Raw genomic sequence first — 19,833 nt, forward strand, 5'->3', positions numbered from 1 at the left:
ATATATATTTTGAGAAAGTTGATATTTTTTAATAAAAGCATTGCCAATTAAAAAGGAAAACATATTTGATTGAGTTATGAATCATTTAATAACAAAAGAGACAAGAACATTTGACTTTAACCTTTGGCTACGGTTTCGGGAAAAAAAAGATAACCATTTATGCCGTAAAACACTCTTGTTCCTGAAAAGGAAAAGAGCCAGCAAATAACCCAAAATTTCAAAGGAATTAGGCTTACTAATTGCGTGATAATAATCCAAAGAGGGGCAATTATATTTAAGTTTGGTTCAATGTACAAGTTTGATCTCCAAACAAGTTCTATGTTTGAGTTTTATTTATCTACTAGAGCTCTCACAATACATAGATGGAGTGTGACTAGTGATTATTAAACATGTGACCTAAAAAGTTAAACAATTACTTTTAAGTTTTAACTATTGCTACCGATAATCATTGCACAAATTTTAAATTTATGTACGACAAACTTAACGAAAGAGTTAACCCTCTAAAAATGTGAATATTTCTGTTTTAAAAATGATTTTCTCGTTAAATAATGCTAAAAAATGAGAGATGAAAAGAGAAAGTAAGTAGAAATAAGATGAAAAAAAAAAAAAATTGTCGACCAGTAAAAAGGTCTTATGAGTCATCCCAAGTTTGATTCCCCAGTTAAACATCAAAATCAGCAATAACCATGAGTCATGCTGGACACACCAGAGTGTAGCATTTCTAGCAGTAAAGTTGAAACTAAAAGGACCCCATCTAAATTATTTATGCTATGTGGACCCTAACCCCTCTATTACAAAATGGAGCCTGAAGTAGATGCATGACATAATTGCCCCTCTTGCATAACCTGGTCTTCTCTCCCTCTTCCAAGTGTTACAACTTACAACTATCAAATACTATTATTCAATTGCTTTCTGGAAAATCACTCCTTATTCAATTCCACCTTTGCTTACAATCACAAATACATTATACATACAATTTAAACACAATTGCTGAGATTTTTATTGTAAGAACTCTCTCTCTCTCTCTCTCAATATTTCCATGCATAAAGTCATGCCCCCTTATATGCTTTCTTAGGCAAATCAAACAAGTTTCCATTTTGTGTAACACAAAACACACTCTCTCTGTTTCTCTATCCATCTCTTGTGTCGGCAAAGTCAACATGCAAAATTTTGCAAGGTGACATCAAAAATATAATATTTTTGTTGAAATTGATTGTGGGTTGGTGCTTCTCAGTTTGGAGACAGAACATAGAGGAAGAAGCAGAGGTTTTTGTGTGTGTGTGAAGAAGAACAGATGAAGAACGAAGAGCAAGCTCGTAGTTTGTTTGGGATTTCACTCTCTAACAGACCCAGATGGCAGCAATTCCTCATTTGCTCATCTGGATTCTTCTTTGGATATCTTATTAATGGCATCTGTGAGGTAAATTCATTGGATGATATATCATACATGCTCTGTTTTTTCTATTGGTTTTCTCTTCAATTCCATTTTGTTTGATGTTTTGTATTTTGTGGTTCACAATTTCTGCAACAAGTGCAGAAAATGGGCAATACATGAGGTAAAGGGAACAAAATTTAAGTGACCCTTTTGTTCCTTTGTGTAAAAGGGGCTAAATTGAATTCTGTGTTGTTTAACTTGTTGTGTTTCTTCAATGTTTCTCTCTTTTTTCAAGGAAAATTGATTCTCAATAGTCTAAGATATCTTTTTTCCTGCTTCAATTTTTCCTCCTTTTTGTTTTCCAAATCTTAATAATTGTTTTTTTTTTCTGTTAAGTTACTAATTAGTATTTGCATTTAACTTGATTTCTCATTTGCTTGAATTTCAGGAATATGTGTATAACAGGCTCAAATTCAGGTGAATTTCACCAGCTTGCTACTGTTTCATTTGTTATAGCTTTGAATTGGCTCATATACTGAAATGGGTGATTTGATTTTTTTTGTTTCAGCTATGGTTGGTACTTTACATTTATTCAAGGCTTTGTTTACCTGGCTCTGATTTACCTCCAAGGCTTCACAAGCAAGCAAATGGTGAATCCATGGAAAACTTATATTAAGCTTTCTGCTGTTCTTATGGGTTCACATGGTTTGACTAAGGGTTCCTTGGCCTTTCTCAACTACCCTGCACAGATTATGTTCAAATCCACCAAGGTATGTGACATATGCACAATGGATTAGAAGCCATTTTTAGGGTCAGTTATGGTTGAAACACATAGAATGCATTTTACCTTATTCTTAAGTTGGTCACTTAGAATCATATGGTCCCATTTGTATGATTACATCATTTATCTCACTTGTAGGTTATATAGGCTTATAGCTTCTCCAAATTAGCTGACTTGTTCTAGACATTCTAATAGCATGTTCGGAAATCTTTCTACAGTTGATTCTGTAGCCAAATTCAGTTCTGGGGAGAAGCTTCGGGGATTAGCTTCTGAGTCCTAGAATTGATTCTGGGAAAAAATAAATTGATCCATACATGCTATAAACTGTTTTCTGTCCCTCAAATTGTGTCACCATGTTATCTAATTGAACATTGAACATTCAAATATAATGCATGTTTAGAATTTCTTCTGCAATTGATTCTAAGGCCAAAATCAATTCTGGGGAGAAGCTTCTGCGAGTAGCTTATGGGCGCCAGAATTGATTCTAAGGAAAAATAAGTTATCCAGACATGTTAATAGTAGATAAATTTTTGGTGTAATAGGTTCTTCCCGTAATGGTAATGGGTGCTTTCATACCGGGTCTGAGAAGGAAGTATCCACCGCATGAGTATATATCTGCTGTACTTCTGGTAGTTGGCTTGATCCTATTCACACTAGCAGATGCACATACATCACCAAATTTCAGTCTCATTGGTGTTATGATGATATCTGGTGCTTTGGTCATGGATTCTTTTCTGGGAAATCTGCAAGAAGCAATCTTTACTATGAACCCTGAAACCACACAGGTAATTTTCCATCTCTTCCAAATTCTCAATTGTCAGGGACTGGAACCGGAAAAAATTGGCAGAAGGCGAAAATTTAACAGAAAAATCAACAATGCCTAATTGAAGGAGTCAATATAAATATTTTTAGGGGGACAAAAGTAACATTTAAATACTATTCAATTGAGGAAATTTTCTCTGGGGCGATTGTCCCATTTTGCATTAACCCGGTTTCGTCCATGTCTCTTGTGTTTTTTTTTTCAAATGTATGCACTTTTTATGTCAAATTTGTGATTCAAAATATAAAATTCTTATATTTTGTCATTGCTCACATAGATGGAGATGCTTTTCTGCTCTACTGTAGTGGGTTTACCTTTCTTAATCCCACCTATGCTTTTCACTGGAGAATTATTCAAAGCATGGACTTCATGTGCACAGGTAAATTTTGGAATAAACAGCACCTTTTTTCCACAATACTACCTCTCTATTCTGCTTTCTTCTAAACAGAATCACCTTTTCTTGTCCTTGCAGCATCCTTATGTGTATGGCGTGTTGGTCTTTGAAGCAATGGCCACATTCATAGGCCAAGTTTCTGTCCTCTCCCTTATTGCAATTTTTGGTGCTGCCACCACAGCCATGGTAAATTGCTATCACATTAAACTTTCCCTGCTTTTAATAATATGTCAGTTTGGACCATTGTGCAGCGCATAACATTTAACAAGTCTCATGTGAAAAAACATACACTGTGGGTGGTGTCTTAAATGCTATTAAATGACCTAAGATGTAGCTTATTTTATGTTAAAAAAATTGAGTTTGAATTCAAAGTTGATTTGTAGCATGTTTGCATCAACTTATTTTTTACTTCACAACTAATTCCTACCCGGATTTGAGTTTCCTACGGTCAGGGAGAGCCTGCATTCAAGCAGTTATGCAATCTTGAGTCGTCCGATAGATTGGCCCGCTGATATAAATTTAAAATTTGTGCCAACGGATCTAGATCAAACAACTCAGATTCAGTGACTGCATGAATATATTTCCAAGCTACTCACATAAGCTCTCCTCATAATATATTTTACCCAACCTTTTTTTTTAGTTGTTCATTCAATATTGGTGAGATGAATATAAAAACCGTCTATCCCACTAGGTGAAGTCAAATATATAGATCACAGATTCATATTAAAGATATCGGTGACTTTTATATTGGCGCTGCCAAAAACCTAACACAACCTTAACCTAAGAATTACCAGCATATCTGGGATGATATTTCATCTTTAAATGAATCGCGATTTCTGGTCCTAACTTATCATTGAATTTGATCACAGATAACAACGGCAAGAAAGGCAGTGACATTGCTACTATCATACTTGCTGTTTACAAAACCATTAACAGAACAACATGGGAGTGGACTTCTACTGATAGCCATGGGAATTACATTGAAGATGTTGCCTGAAAATAAAGCCGCCCCCACCAAGAGGGTCTTAAGCTCTTCTTCCAGAGCCAATAATAGTGCAAAAGATGAAGAGTTGGCAACCCTTCCTGCAGATTCAAGAGAAGATGATGAAAGGAGGCCCTTGGTTTAGCCCTGTTCTTGTCGATGCAATTTTTAATTTTTTATGTCATTATTTTGAAATTGGAAATTTCTTTGACATTTACATATCATGCTGAAAGCAAAAAGAAAAATAATTTGTTATTATCCAATTTATTAAATGAACGTCTTAGATTGAAATTCTTTTGCTTCGAAAGCGCATTTACTTTTCCAAGATCACTCATGTGGTTGGAGTAAGGTGGTGTTTGTTTCAAAGGTGTAAAGTCACATTCCCAAAATCATGTGAACCCTATGTCTGGTAATGTTTTTATTTAATGGGTGGGTACATTTCATAAAGGAAAGAATCGAGTATCGTGTAAGCCAACCAGCGTAATTAGTTCACTTTGTCCCTCTGTTTAATCTTCACTTGTAAGAATAGAGCGCATTTTGTGACCAGCGCACTCGGCTAAATAAAAGGTAGTGTCAGTCATTCTTTAATTTATTTTTTAAATCGGAAAGATAAATTAAACTCTTTAGGGATTGATTTCTGAACTTTTAGTTCAATAACTCATATGTCACTCAGCTCTTACCATTTTAACTATTCTTTGGAAACTATTTTAAATTTAATTTAACTATAGCGTGATAACACAGTAAAATCTAATGTATGTGTAAATTCCATGAGAAAATTCTCCAATATTGACCAAAATTTAGTTTGCTAGTAGGGCAAATACAATTGTTAAAATAGCTAGTGACCAATTTTTATCGGTGGCTTAATATTTTTTTAAACGGAGTTATAACATTGGCTGCTAACTTTTTTTAAAGCGAAATATATGTATTAATGAGAAAAATGTTTTTTTTGAAACAAGAAAAAAAATGTTAAGGATATACAAACTTTTTTAAAGAGATAAAAAAAAAACCAGTAAAGTCGGACAACCCAATTCTAAAAGATTAAACCAACCCAAGAAATCATCAAAAAGGAAACAAAAGCTCCCAAAGCGAATAGACAAACACCCTAAGAACCAAGAGAAAACCAAAAACCCTCAATGACCCTCAAAACTAACCAACATCCAAAATTCTGCCTTTGCTACCTTAAGAAGAGGGCGACATCATACTGAAATTAAATAAAAAGACATATTTTCTCATATTATTGAATTTTGATTAGTTTATTGTGTAAAAAAACTTTACACTGTCATTGCATAGAAATTAAACGTAAAGAATATTAAAGTCTAATTATGCTTACAAAATATATAATAAGTTAAACTATTCAACATGTACCATACCTAGCAACAATAACTCACAAAAATATTTGTCGTTAAACTAGACACCAAAATACTCATTAATACAATTTAGTCCGTGATTAAACTAATTAGGGAGCCTAATTAAAGTTAATTATTGGATTTTCTTATTGTCAAGAATCATCCTTTCTTCTCTGATTCGGACTCAACTTCATCTCTACTTGGCATCGGCGGTTGAAACATTTCCTTCATATGCCTATAATTTGATTAAGAGGTTGAATCTCTGTTTCATTAATATGGTCTGAAACAGAACTTTTTTTTTCATTAATTCTTCAAACTCTTGTTTTTGTACCCACTCTGACTATGAAGAATATGAGACTTGATAATAAGTTGTACCTATACCATATATTCTATCATTTTTGGTTCCTACTGCATTACACCACACGTCTAACTTATATAATTGATTGAGAAGTTTCTCTGTCTTGGAATAATTTTTTAAGTTGCAATAAATATGAAAATTATATTTTCAATTTAATATATTTTCCTAGCAATCAATATTCTAAGTACTTTTAAACACTACAATTTTTTCTCTATTTTTTACTTCTTATTCATCACATAATATATCATATTAATTATTTATTTTTTCCAACTCTGAGTGTCAACACCTTAATGGTCTATAAAACATTTTTCTTATATTATACTCCCTCTGTTCCTTATTATAAGACTATTTTTTAGTGTTTTTCTTGTTCCTAAATATAAGTCAATTTACAATATCAATGGAGCATTAATAATTTTTTTCCAAGACTCTCCTCATATTTAATATGAAAGAGACAATGAGATTTTGAAATAATAACTTGGAGAGAGAAATTTATAAGAAATTAAATAAGGGCAATCTAGGAAAGTTAATAAATTTTTTTACAAATTTATTGTTTGTAACTACTTTTCTTAATCTAAAAGAATTAGGTAAAGTGAACTTATATATAGGAACGGATATATAGGAACGGAGGGAGTATTACTATGTAAGAGTTCAAGTTATAATAATATTAATTGACCTCTCACAACAAAGAAAAAAATGTAATGGCGTGAATAAGATATCTTCCTTTTTTTGGTCAATGTGAATAAGATATCTTCTACTAGTAGTTCACAGCTAAGAACGGTGGTGATCATGTGCTAACTATATGTACAAACGTGTCAACAAAGTTCCATGAAAAACCATAAAAATATGCATAATTCATTGCTACGTGTTTCTGCAATGTCATGCAAAGTGACACCACCGATTACCGATCGGAAAAAAAGAAAAAGAAAAACTGTGTTACGTTATTCACTAATCACTGTGAAAAGTTGAAACCTGATGAAAAGTGAAAACACCGTAGCAAAGTCATTAATCTTGCCACAACTTACCATTACCACAAGAAATAGTAATAAAAAAATAATGGGTGAGAGAGGTGGTAGCAGCGGTGGCGCCACCACAGGACTCCTCCAGGAGGTGGTGGAGGAGGGTGATGAATGTGGTGGTGACTTAGAAAGGAACAGGACTGAAAGACCAAAAGAACCTTGGAGAGGAGAATATGTGAAGAGCATAGTGTATGGTGGGCTTGATGCCATTATTACTTGTTTTTCTCTCATTTCTTCCATCTCAGCTAGCAGTAATTCATCTGGTAATTTTGCAATTCCCTTTTACTAATTATAATTATTCAAATTGATTTGGCAAATAAAATTATTTATTTCATTGATTACTAAGTCTAATTTGGTGGTACTTAAATCTTCAAAAAACTTTCCCTTCAAAAAAATATCACCACATTCTCATGTTATATATATGCATTAGCAATGGTGAATTCTACATGAAGTTAATTTATTTTCCCCTTTTCTATTATACCTATTTGAAATTTCAACATGTACTCTTGATCATTGATAATTGTAGGGATGAGAATAAATGTTTTTGTGTTGTCAAGTACGTATCTATGCGTGTACGAAAATCAGAATGATTGAAATAAAAAAACTCATAATTGAGAGTTGTGGCCCCTTGCTATATACTTGGACATAAAACTTACAAGAACACTTGTCAAGAAATTGGATTTTTCAGTGCTATGATATGATAAAACAATATGTCTCTGCAGGACTACAATATTGTCCTTTTATAAGCAAATTACACTAATCTGCCCCTGCCGACCTCTACTTCTAGACCATTATTATTATAGTACATATTCATGGCTTTTCTTACTATGGACATGGTTAACTAAACACGTGCAAAATGAGTGGAGGAGGGTATGGATGAATTATAGAATGGTTGAAATTCTCTATAATTGATTTGAAACTAAAATCAATTATGGAAAGATATTTTATCTGCGTAACTTATTAAAGACAAATTGATTTTGAGACAAGATAAGTTTAACTAAACATCCTATTAGTCTAGTAAAGGTAATATAGAACCCGTTTGCTCCAGCCAGCTAAGCTAAGCTAGTGCTTTTACAAGTACATTAGCTCCAGCCAGCTCCAATAAATTCGCATCAAAATTGACTCTTAGCTTGAGTTTCAGTGCCCAACCTAATCTCTCTTTTTTTGGGTCCACCCTAGCTAGTGAATTGAGTGTAGTTTTGGGAGGGGCCCATGACTCTAGCCATGTGTGTGTATTTTTCCATTCATTTTTGTTTGATACTGATTCTCAATCCAATGTGATGCACCAAGATAGATTTTCTTAGATATGAATGTGTAAGTGCTGTTTTAACTGATGTGTTGTGGTAAATTCTGAATGTAGTGGATGTGCTGGTTATTGGGCTTGCAAACCTAGTGGCAGATGCAATATCAATGGGGTTTGGAGACTATGTGTCTGCTAGTTCTGAGCAGGATGTGATCAATGAGGAAAGGAAAGTGACAAAATGGGATGTCTTGTATCAAAGGGACAAAGAACTGAGTGAGTTGGTCACACACTATGAAGCTCTTGGGATGGACCACAATGATGCAACCATGGTAATATGGTATACATGTGGAAAATTTACCATTTAGATGTGATTGAGAGATATTTTTAGCAAGATTTCTTAAAATCTTCATTTTGTTTCAAATCATTATCAAGCTGTTAAATTGCGGCTGCAATGTAAAGGGATTTTCAGTCCCGGCAACAGCGTCACGACCACAATTGCACCAATTTCAATCTGCATTTATATGCAATTTTCCAGCCGCAACTGCAATTTAAAACTTGATAATTACATATTTGGCTTTCATAGGTAGTTCGTTCTAAAATCTAAATTGACTGAATTTGGTTAACTGGTAAAAGGTTGTGAACATATTTGCAAAATATAATGGCATCCTGGTGGACGAGAGAATGGTGACTGACAGAGGAATGCTGCCAGCTGACCAAGAAGTGAAGCCCTGGAAGAATGGCCTAGTCACATTTGCATCCTTCATGATCTTTGGCTCAGCTCCATTGCTCTCTTTCATCATCCTCATACCTTTCACGGATAGTGAATCTGTGAAGTATGTTTGTGCTTGCCTTGTTTCTGCACTTGCACTGGCTCTTCTTGGGATGGCAAAGGCAAGGATTGCAGGTCAAAACATCATGTTCTCCATGGCAATCACTCTTTTCAGTGGTGGTGTAGCTGCAGCTGCTGCTTATTTAGTAGGGTGGGTGCTAAAGCATGTTGCAGGACTAGAAGGTTGATAAGCTAGAGCTAGGCTGAATTAGAAGCAGGATAGACAATAGAGAATTATTGGCATGCTTTTTAAACAGTTGTTTTGGTAATGAAAGGTGTAGGCCAAACCAGCCCAGTTAGAACTCCAAATTTTGGTATATATATGTACAAAAACTATCTTCTGGGCAGGTTATAAACGCACTTAATATCATAACTGTTGCTTATCAGTTTTGTGATGATGGTTGGAGGAATATTAGTTGAAATTTAGCATGTCATGTTCATGTTCGAACCTATTTCTATCTAGTATTAATCCTTATATAAATTTAACTGGCATAACCACCACAAAGCCCTGAACCTTCATGCTGATGAAATGGCCATACCCATCATATGCATTGAAGGTACAGATTTTTCTTCAGGACAAGATTAAAGTTGAGTACACCACCCGGGTTGTGGTGTACGAAAAGTTTTCTAAATGTAGAATTTAAAAAACTAAATACATGTCATTACCTCTCACGGTTGAAAGGTTTGGAAAATGAAGAATAAAGAACATTTAAACTCAACTGTCAAAAAACTGAAAAATAACATTTTTTCCTAAGGTATATAAATTCTCTCATACAAATGCAACTTAAAATAAGAACGTTTTTCATGAAATCCTCATGTCTGACTTGTTCACCCATATCTTTTAAGGGCATACAAAAAATAGAAAAACAGGCTAAATAACACTTCCGATAATCATTTGGCATTACCGGGACTAATGTGTCCTACTACTCTATTTCTCAGACGAATATGAGAGTAGTTTACTCCAATTATTGGTTAATCAGGGAACAAGAAGAACACTATACAGTTTGATATGGTTATCACTCATCAAGGAGCATTCACCTCTTCGTTTTGTGATAACTCCAGAGCATGTTCTGCTTCTTTCAAGAATAATCGAGTTAGCTCCTTCTGGCCTTGCCGGTACACTATAGCTGACCATTTGTTTCTAGTCATCATCAACTTTGATTCTTCTGAGTCATTTGCAAATGTGCTGAAATTTTGTGGAAAATAACTATTAGAAAGACAAAGAATACAACAAAATCCTTATCCAACTAAGTGAAGTTGGCTATATGGATCATCTGACATTATTGTGCTAGGTCTGAAAGACAAAAAAAATCAGTAGGAAAATTATAAATCAGGTGAGGAATGCAAGCTTTCTTTGGCTGATGAGATAATTTTAGATACTTTGCAAATCTTTTCAATCAACAAACACTTCACAATTTGACATTTATAATAGAAAGATGGTACACTGTCAGACTAAGAAAATTATGAATCACAGGAGTTTAGCATCTTAAATCCAGGGAGGGGTAAGATACACACTCACTTCACAGTTCACACTCAACAATCCTAGACTTGTATGCAACCAAAAATGTTAAACATGGAAGAATTATAAAAGCATGGATTTCAAAAGTGATTTGATTCATAAAAGAAGATTTAGCAGTGTCACCATAAGTTGTAAATCAAGTACCAGTACGCTTGATAAAAGATAAGTACCAGAGCGGTCTCCAATAATCTAAGGTATATGATTATGATTACTGAGATCAAGTACACAAGTTTTTACCTTAAATTGCTCGTGCACTGTTTGCTATCATCCTGGCTATCAATAATAAGGGCTTTCTTGAGTAAATCATGGTCACTTTCTTCTGTTCCAGAACTCTCTTCAAGATCCATCAACCTTGAATGGAGTGAAGTTAATTAGGCATTGTACATAAGATATATCAATGTTGGTGTTCTAGTATGTGTCCTTATTTGCTCCATAAATGAAATGGCACATTGGAGATAAAAAAGAAAAAATTTAACATCATTTCCAGGAAAAAAGTTGCAATGCATGCACTTGAGTAAAGTACTAAAAATATTTCAGGTTGTGATTAACATGATCCTATCCACAATTATGGTGTCTGTGTAATTCCTGGGACTCACTTTACATGAAGAAGATCAACAAGCAATTGTAAGGCTCCGGAATCGCCGCACACCTCCCATATTGCTGATTGGACATCTGTATCAGACGGTTGTCTCTCCCTTTCAGGTCCAGCAAGCTTAATAGAAAGCATAAAATTTTTATGAAGTTTGAAATCAGAGGAAATTGAAAATAAAAAATTCAAATTAATATAATGCTTAGTACTTTTCTATTGGTCTTGGCTAGATGTAATAAATTAACTTCATTTTATCCCAGCTTAAAATCGGCCAGCAATCAAAGGAAATTAAAGGAAAGAAATGTAAATGACCTTATATGCATTGTAAAAATCATGTACTATGTTCAGCACCAATTTACTATATAGCCGACCTCACTTAGTTGAATAAAGCTTTTGTTGTTGTACTATGTTCAGCACCAATTTACAATTAGTGGTTCCATTTATTCTTTTATGTTTGAATTATTAATTTCTTCCAAGTATTGGGAAATTCCAATGTAAAAGAGGTAAGGTCTGTTTTGCCTATAAAAGATAAATCATAAATGTATCATACAATTCCCAGATGCTGTCCCCATGAAGCATGGAACTACATATCAAGTAGCAGAGTCACATCACTTGTCCTAGTTAAGCGATGCAAAGGGTAGGAAATGTGGCAAATCTTGATAGAAAATTTACCAAAGCAAAAGAAAACACAGTTTCAATAGTCAGGGCAGGAGCTAAGTCTGACATCCAAGGGAAATATGAAAAATAAAATGCTGCATAGAAACTTTACCTCTTCCAGCATTGAGGAAACCTTGAAAAGCTCATCTTCTTGCATGGCTATGGTCCTCAAGGTGGCTATAAACTTCTCAGGAAAAACCAGCTTGTTTACATAAGATGGCATTTTGCGCTGACCACTCCAACTATAGTTGCAAACTTGGTTGGACTTGTTATTTTCTCCACTGTTTCGTGTGCCTAATGGAAAAAATCCATGCTCCAGCAAAGCTTTGGGTAAAAGACATCTCATTTCAGCATTCTGTAAACACAAAAATAAAGTGAAGTTACACAAGGGGGGAATTTTAGAAAATAGGTAGTACAAAGTTGGAGAGATAAATCATATTCTACTTCTTAAAAAAATGGCTTAAAGGTTAACATATATTATTACCATACCTGCACTTCAAGAAGCTGGCTTTTGGCTTCTGAAAAAGAAATAGTACTAATTGCTTCTGTTGGATAGTGGACCTGAACAGCCCAACAACACGGATTAGTAAGCCATGTCTATAACTGTATGAACCGTGCTAAACAGCCCATGATATAGAGACAGTAACTGAAGCAAAATGGCAGCAGCCATGGGCAAAATTAAGAAAGTATGGTCAAAGTATGAAATGCTACTGTAGTTGCAAACCAAAACTAATTGTACTACTATTGCAAGGAAATGGATAAAGAACAGTTGGATATTATTAATATTAAAGATTTTTAGTAAGACTTCTGGTAAATGAAAGCTGCCAAATAGCAACAAACATTGGGGGCATAGTTCTAAAGATCAAGTGATAAACAACATAAATCTTCAATAAAGTAGAAACTGAATACAAGAGTAAGTCATTACCATGAGATAGTCATCTGTGTTACCATCAATGACAAAACCGTACAGATATAGAAGTTCCTGCATCAAGTTGAAAAATATGGAAACCATGTAGTACTTGAAATAAGATTCAAATAGCCTTCAACAGAATAGAAGCTCCATTTACTGACTTTTACTCACATTTAGTAAATATATATATGAAAGTATATATTCAAAACTTTAAATGTTTCATAATGGTAGATGTGAACTCTGTTAGGAATAAAATATAAAATCATTTATGTGTCTTCAGTTCACTCTTCAACCAACAACTTAGGTTTTTGGGATAGTTGGTTCATGACATGACATTGGAGGCTCTATGACTAAGTGTTCTAGAGTTCAATCTTTGTTGACTCTATTATTTTAATAAAAAGGCGTGCATTGTCTACGCAAGAGACAATTGGCCTTGGTTATGAAGCTTGTACCATGGCCGTCCACCAAATTAAGGCCAATGGGCTCTTGCATGAAGGAACATGTTAGAAATATAATATAAAACCAATAAGGTGTCTTCACCCAACAACTTCAACTTTTTGGATAGTTGGTTCATGAGAAACTCAACTAAGCCAAAAGGCCAAGTCAATGGTGCAATGTCTAGATTTGCATTTATCGAACAATAGTTATGTATATGGTTATTAAACCTTCTTTTAGTCATATACTCATATTGAATAAACTGCCAACAAAACATTGCACCAGTATTAGCCACATGAAAAATTCCTATGACAAACCTTATTTCCCCCATGTGTCTGCATGCACATAAAAAGATTAGTGCTTGATAAAGAAGAGGGAGAAAAGTAAACTCTAGAGTATAAAAGAATAAAGGAATTTGGTTATATTTTTTCATTTTCTTTCCAATCATAACACAATATAAAGTACCTCATTTCCCTTGGTGCCATAACTAATGGAAATTTCTTGATCAGTCTGCAAGGGACTTTGAGCAGCTTTGCAATAAAAAAAATATTAATTAGACAGGAATAGTTTTACGACATACAATATTACAAAAATGCTTAAATGAAAGAGAAAAATAAAAGGAAATTATGTTAGAGATATGACAGTAACTATTAGAACTGCAGAGGTACATAAAAGGAAATAACTTTATTGGTCGTTAACAAGGACACTGAAAAGCCACGAAAAGAATGTTACCGGAAATGAGATACATGGAGAAAGGAACTCCTGTTGTTAAACCAGTTCCATCAACTTCCCATGTCGCTTTTGGCTTCAGATCTGATTGGCCATGTAATTAAGGTAAATTACTATATTAGCATGAGGTATTTGATATATCTACCATATAAGCCAAAACTCACCCTGGAACTAAGCCAAGCACACATTAATATGCATATAAATAGTTCATTAACTTTTCATTTCTCAAAGCAATAATAGATATTTCCTATCACTTGTGAACCTTGCATCTGGATTTATGACTTAGTTTATATATGATACCAGTACAGCAGTACCACATGGCACTGTCACTATGAAAACAAAAGAATACCACTTTGATAAGTGTTATTATGCAAAAGAGAATACCCCTTTAACATCACGAGAGTCAAGACAAACAGCAACTGGCATATCATAAAGGTAATATATCCCCTATCAATAAATTTACAGAAATGTTCAAGATATATATTATTCCCTCCCACACAACAGTTCTTCACTCGTTGGGGTTTGAAGTGCAACAATTGCTTTGTAGTTTGTACCAAATTTTATCAGAAAGGGGAAAGCTGAAATATTGGTCACTTGATCATCGAGACTTTGCTACCATGTCAAGAAATTATTTGACTAAATTTTATTAGGTGAAGCACTTAGACTGAGTTTCATATCAAACAACAACTAACGGGGAAACAACCAGATCCCAATAAATGAATAAAGGAAAAGGAAAGTACTTAAAAAAATAGCAAAGTGAATGTCAAGCAACAAGTTACCATGGTTGCAGAAGTCAATGCCAGGGACAAGACCTTCAACCCATACAGTGTCTCCTTGCACTGTGTTACATGTAATTTCCTTGGTTAGATTGTCCTGTTTTTTATCCTGGCTTACTGAAAAAAAACACTTCCCTATTTTAATATTACTTTTAACTCTTAAACTCAGAAAAATTTTAAATGATGACCTCACCTCTCAATTAGACACACAAGGAAGAGAAAATTCTTATAGGAAACTACTTAGATAGGAAAAAAGAGATGAAGTTACTTTTTTCATCAGCTTCTAGAATGCAACTCTCTTGAACTTCTTGCATTTCTGGAAATACATAAGAACGAGGCAAAGGGAGGTTCAAAGCCCGGCTCCAAAATACTGAATTTGCCCTAGCATCAAGGCAAGTCTGCTATCAACCTCCAAGGACTTAGTTTAAGTCATATAAAAGTTCACTAGAAGTACATACCAAAGGAAATCTTCAAAGCACGACTCACTGAAAAAGAAAAAAAAAGGTCAGACAGAAAAGATGAAATGTAAATGTCTAAAGTTTAGCAAAGAAATGGCTGTTTGAAAGTAAAATCTAGAGAGTACATTTCAATTCATCCAATGAAGAAATAAGTCATATTTATTGCTAATAAATTTAGGGTAAACAGAAATGTAAGGGTGTAAATTACATTGTATAAAATACATTTCAAATTCAACAATCTTGTACTTACAACATAAGACTATAACCAAATGAAAAGAAAGTAACCTGAATGTGATCCTATAACCTATGCATTTTTCTAACATGAAATGGACTATATCTTAGCATTCTTCAGAAAGACACATCAATTATCATAGCACTTCAATGACCAAATGACACACAAGCATAACAAGGGGTTGGCTACATGAATCAAATGATAACATAACATCCTATCATGAATCATGTGTAGAAACAAACCATTTATATCCAAACCTTTCTTAATGGTTTGCCTGACTTTTTTTCTTGGTCTCTCTCAATCTCTAACTACTCAGTTATTCGCCATCTCCCTTACGCTCCTTACTGGTTCTTCTACAGGTCTGGTCTTATAGTTGTGTAGCAAAAAAATTCTACAAGCTTAAGTCATACTTTTCATTACAAATTACACCCCAAGCATTCCTTTAGTTTACCCATGTTGCATGAATCCTATGGTTCACATCTCATTCTAAATCAGATGACTCACATCTGAGTAAAAGTAAAACATCTTGAACATGATTTATGAAGACAAGTAGGTGCACATTTAACATAGTGTAGCACATCCACATTTTGTTGTTAATTGTATACTGGTTTCATATTTCCATATAAGGTGAAGCAGTAAACTGGTAACTAGTAGATTATACTTTCAAAACTGTAGTTCTCAATCCCGAAACAAAATAAATATCATCGACATATAACTGACATTAACTAACTCAAAACTACAAGATGTCAAGATTTCAACAGGTGTCAAGACTTGTCAACCACGAATATACCACTACAAAAAATAAACAACTCAGTAAAAAGACAATTTTACTCCATACATACATCTCTGAATCTCCATCAAGAGCCAAAAGCTTCTTGACTACATCCTTCACTTTAGTTTCATACAATGACAGCAGGCTTTTCTTCTGCAAGACAAAACAGTTATGAAATAAACTATAAGTTAAGATGACTGAAGAAAATAGCATAGTTGACATGTAATTCTATCTCAGACCTTATTAAACAAACTAAACAGATTCACCTCACAGGTCGAATCAGCCAAAAAGGAAATATATCTCTAATACTTATTGGTGATCATATTAAAAAAACTAGGTTTGGCTTATATGTAATTTTCATTTCGTATCTAGTGCATGCTCTCATTCAAGCAATTGCCCAAAATATACTGCAGACAACTAATTCATATTGACTATTATTACTCAAAAACAGTTTAAATCAAATTGATTTATGGTATAAAAAGCCAAGTCCCATGATAAATTACCTGTAATTCAGTTGCACGATATAATGTGGTTCCTCTTAGCTCTTGAAGTTCATCATCACTAAACCAAAGTGTATTTTGAAAAGTGGTTGGAAGCATAGCAAGGTACCTATTCAAATTTTAACCACTCCAAAAGTGAAACTCAAAATATAATCTGAATTATAAAGTATAACACAAGTTACACAAACAACTATACATACGGCTTCCATGGAGAATTCTTACGCAAACGCTCCACAGTCAGCAACAGCATCATTAATAACCTGTCATCTACATCTCCTTCTTCAAACATTGCCCTACACTCTGGTCCTAAAAGAGGGTCTTGCAACACCCTCATCGGAGTAATTGCTAAGTCTAGTGGAACAACCACCAGAACCCCTATCATTCAGAAAAATGAAAATGGTTTCATCTGTTTCCAAAAGTCAACATACAGGTCTACAGAGCTATAAGGCACAAGCATTCAGGGTAAAATCAAAAATGTATTTGAGATATAAGCACTTAGTTACAAAATTTCCACCTTATTTTCACTTTGTTTCCGTTTTCAAGGATTTGTATTGGAAAAAGCAAAAACATAACATCTCAATTTTTTGATTCAAAGGGATGATTTTTCACAATTCCAAGATTGCACAACAAAAATGCAGTAACATAAATTGCATAAAGCTACATACTTTCCAGTTCAAAACAGCAAAAAACAATGTTACATGCTATCAAGCAATAACTCCATTTTCATATTGATATTACCATCAGAAACATCATTATCAGAAAAGATGCCAAACCCTTTTCTGGAATCACAGTACTTGATCTTGCAACCTCGTAGCTCCACCCCATTTGTCTGAAATCAATAACAAATCGAAATTCAAAGCAAAATGAAAAACAAGAACACGAAATGTTTGAAATGTTTAGCTTTTGGGCCGTAAATTAGAAATGAAGATAACGAACCTGCAGCCACTGCATGAAAGTTTCGAGCTTTGCTTCTGGGTTTTCCATGGCTAGCAGCTCAATTTTTGGTTTGCGCTTGACTTTGATAGGAGCGGTTCAAGGTTTAAAGGGTTTTTCAAGTATAGATTAATAATAATAATAACAATAATAATAATAATAATAATAAATTTAATTAAGGAAGCCTAATTAAGGAGTTTTCTCGACCTAATATGTGCTCCGAAATTTCAAGTTCGAAATTTCTTATGTACTCGATTCCATTAGCAATGTGTATTTTGATCAATTTTTTTATGTTAACTTCACAATTTTAAATTATAACTTGTTAATATATTTATTTATTAACAGCCAAAAACTCATGTTAGTTTTTTACCGCTTAGTACAATGACAATGATGTAAGGTCTTACAACTATCGCTTGTGGCATATATAAAACACGACTAACCCCCTTTATGATCGAAGAAGATTGGTAGGGATAACCTCCTACCAAGCGAACAGGATAAGGAGCACAATCTTCTAAGGAGTTTTAATCTCCTAGAGAACACCCTCATGTTGTTGTCTCAAGCGTTTATTAACCAACCACTTGTAACAAACACTGGCAGAATATTTCCCTCAAACCCTTCCAGCATAAACATTACAACCTTCCATTGTAAAAATTAAGGGTCACATTAATATCCAAAATTTGTGAGTGAATCACCATTTTGGTCCCTAACAAAGAAGGGGCCGGTCATAATAGTCCCTTGAAATTATTAATGATTCAAAAAATCCCTGAAAGTGTTGACGTCGGTCATAATAGTCCCTATCTAAGTTTAGTCGTTAGTCTCTGGGACGGAAAGTGTCCATGTGTCACGTTATGTGCCACGTATGTTTCAATTTGGTCCCCGATATTATCAATTTAGTCCCTGACAGGTAATTAAATTTTATTAAAATTTAAAAAAATACAAATACAAATTAGAAAATAATTAATTATTATTTTAATTAAAAACTCTGAAAAAAATCATAATTAAAATCCTTAATTAAATCTCTTCTTCCTAATTAATCGTTCACCTAACTAAATCATTCATCTAATTAAAAAGAAAAAAAATTAACACAAAACATAAAAAATAACCCTGCACAGATCAAATCTTCTCTTCCATTCATTTTGTATTTGGGGAGTGCTGTAAATGCTAAATGTTCCAGTTATTTGTGTCAATAATGCACCACCTGTGGCCTTTACGTCCAAATCCAGCAATCAAGACTTCATCATTCTCTTCAATGTAATTTAAGCAACCATCATTTGGAACAAATGCAGCAATCTTCTTCCCATTTTTGATGAGTTGAACCCTGGCTTATTTTCGAATGGCAGAGTTGGGCTGCTTAGCCTCAATAGCTATCTTTTCATGAACAAGATTTAAAGCCCAGATCTCAATCAAACAGATCTAATTTTTTTCCCAAAATCCCTACCAAACCAAAATCCCTACCACACCAAGAAATTAAACATGATTGAATAGTTTATCCATCATTATCTCTTATCTTCTGCAAAGAAAAAACCCACACCATGAACATATCAAAATCAGAATCGGGTGCCCATTCAAATCTCTTGTCACAGAATGAACAAAATCAAGGTGGAGACATGGCTAGTGTTGATTAGAACTGACGGATTCCAGAAACCCCAACGAAAAAACCCAAACCCATTAGAGAAAGAAAGGATTTGCCACTCCAAAAAGAAAGGATTTTTTTACGGTGAGGTCGCAGATCTGAGAGATTTGGGCCGCGATTTTGAACCATCGTTTTCCCTTCAAGGCTCCCATCTGGGGTAGTTCCTTCTCTATGGGGTTTTGGATGGTACATGTAGCAGATCTGAGAGATTTGAGCTTCAATTTTGCGGTGATTGGCTGGGTGAAAGTACGGTTTTAACATGGTGAACAAGTTCGAAGGTTGCAGCGTTGGGTCGAGATCAGGTGCTGGAGGTTGTAACAGAGGCTGCGATTGGTTTTCCCAAACTGATGGTGGTGGTTCTTTATCATATCAGGGAGAGGGAAATTTTGGGTCTGGGTGTTGGGGGAAGGGAATTGGAGGTGGGATCTGGAATCAGACATGAAGATGGAAGATTATGATTGAGATTTGTTTTAAAAATTAAAGAAGTAAGAAGAAATAAATGAGTTTTTTGAAAAGGGTATTTGAAGGTGTTGAGGAGAGAATCGA

General features: G+C 34.2%; 2 protein-coding genes across 4 annotated transcripts; one reads left to right on the forward strand and one right to left on the reverse strand.

Moving 5' to 3' along the window:
- Positions 1-820: 820 nt before the first annotated feature.
- Positions 821-4,643, forward strand: LOC130728203 (UDP-galactose/UDP-glucose transporter 2-like). 2 transcript variants are annotated; one of them, XM_057579578.1, is made up of 7 exons: positions 821-1,004; positions 1,235-1,420; positions 1,824-1,852; positions 1,944-2,145; positions 2,699-2,941; positions 3,254-3,556; positions 4,240-4,643. In XM_057579578.1, exons 2-7 carry the CDS (start codon positions 1,295-1,297, stop codon positions 4,495-4,497), a joined length of 1,161 nt encoding a protein of 386 aa, XP_057435561.1. In that variant the 5' UTR covers positions 821-1,004; positions 1,235-1,294; the 3' UTR covers positions 4,498-4,643. The 2 variants fall into 2 exon arrangements, with proteins under 2 accessions (XP_057435561.1, XP_057435562.1); XM_057579579.1 differs by lacking the exon at positions 821-1,004 and having other exon boundaries at positions 1,013-1,420; positions 3,254-3,355; positions 3,449-3,556.
- Positions 4,644-9,864: 5,221 nt separating this feature from the next.
- Positions 9,865-17,796, reverse strand: LOC130728204 (uncharacterized). Of its 2 annotated transcripts, none has more exons than XM_057579581.1 (16): positions 17,658-17,796; positions 17,460-17,550; positions 16,922-17,096; positions 16,725-16,830; positions 16,292-16,374; positions 15,218-15,244; positions 15,028-15,140; positions 14,763-14,822; positions 13,987-14,067; positions 13,720-13,784; positions 12,835-12,891; positions 12,399-12,470; positions 12,022-12,264; positions 11,260-11,375; positions 10,901-11,014; positions 9,865-10,330 (listed from the first exon to the last, which is right to left on the reverse strand). In XM_057579581.1, exons 1-16 carry the CDS (start codon positions 17,703-17,705, stop codon positions 10,168-10,170), a joined length of 1,614 nt encoding a protein of 537 aa, XP_057435564.1. In that variant the 5' UTR covers positions 17,706-17,796; the 3' UTR covers positions 9,865-10,167. The 2 variants fall into 2 exon arrangements, with proteins under 2 accessions (XP_057435564.1, XP_057435563.1); XM_057579580.1 differs by having other exon boundaries at positions 14,763-14,876.
- Positions 17,797-19,833: the final 2,037 nt, after the last annotated feature.

Source organism: Lotus japonicus, chromosome 1 (assembly GCF_012489685.1).
Source record: "Lotus japonicus ecotype B-129 chromosome 1, LjGifu_v1.2".
Classification (NCBI taxonomy): Eukaryota; Viridiplantae; Streptophyta; class Magnoliopsida; order Fabales; family Fabaceae; genus Lotus; species Lotus japonicus.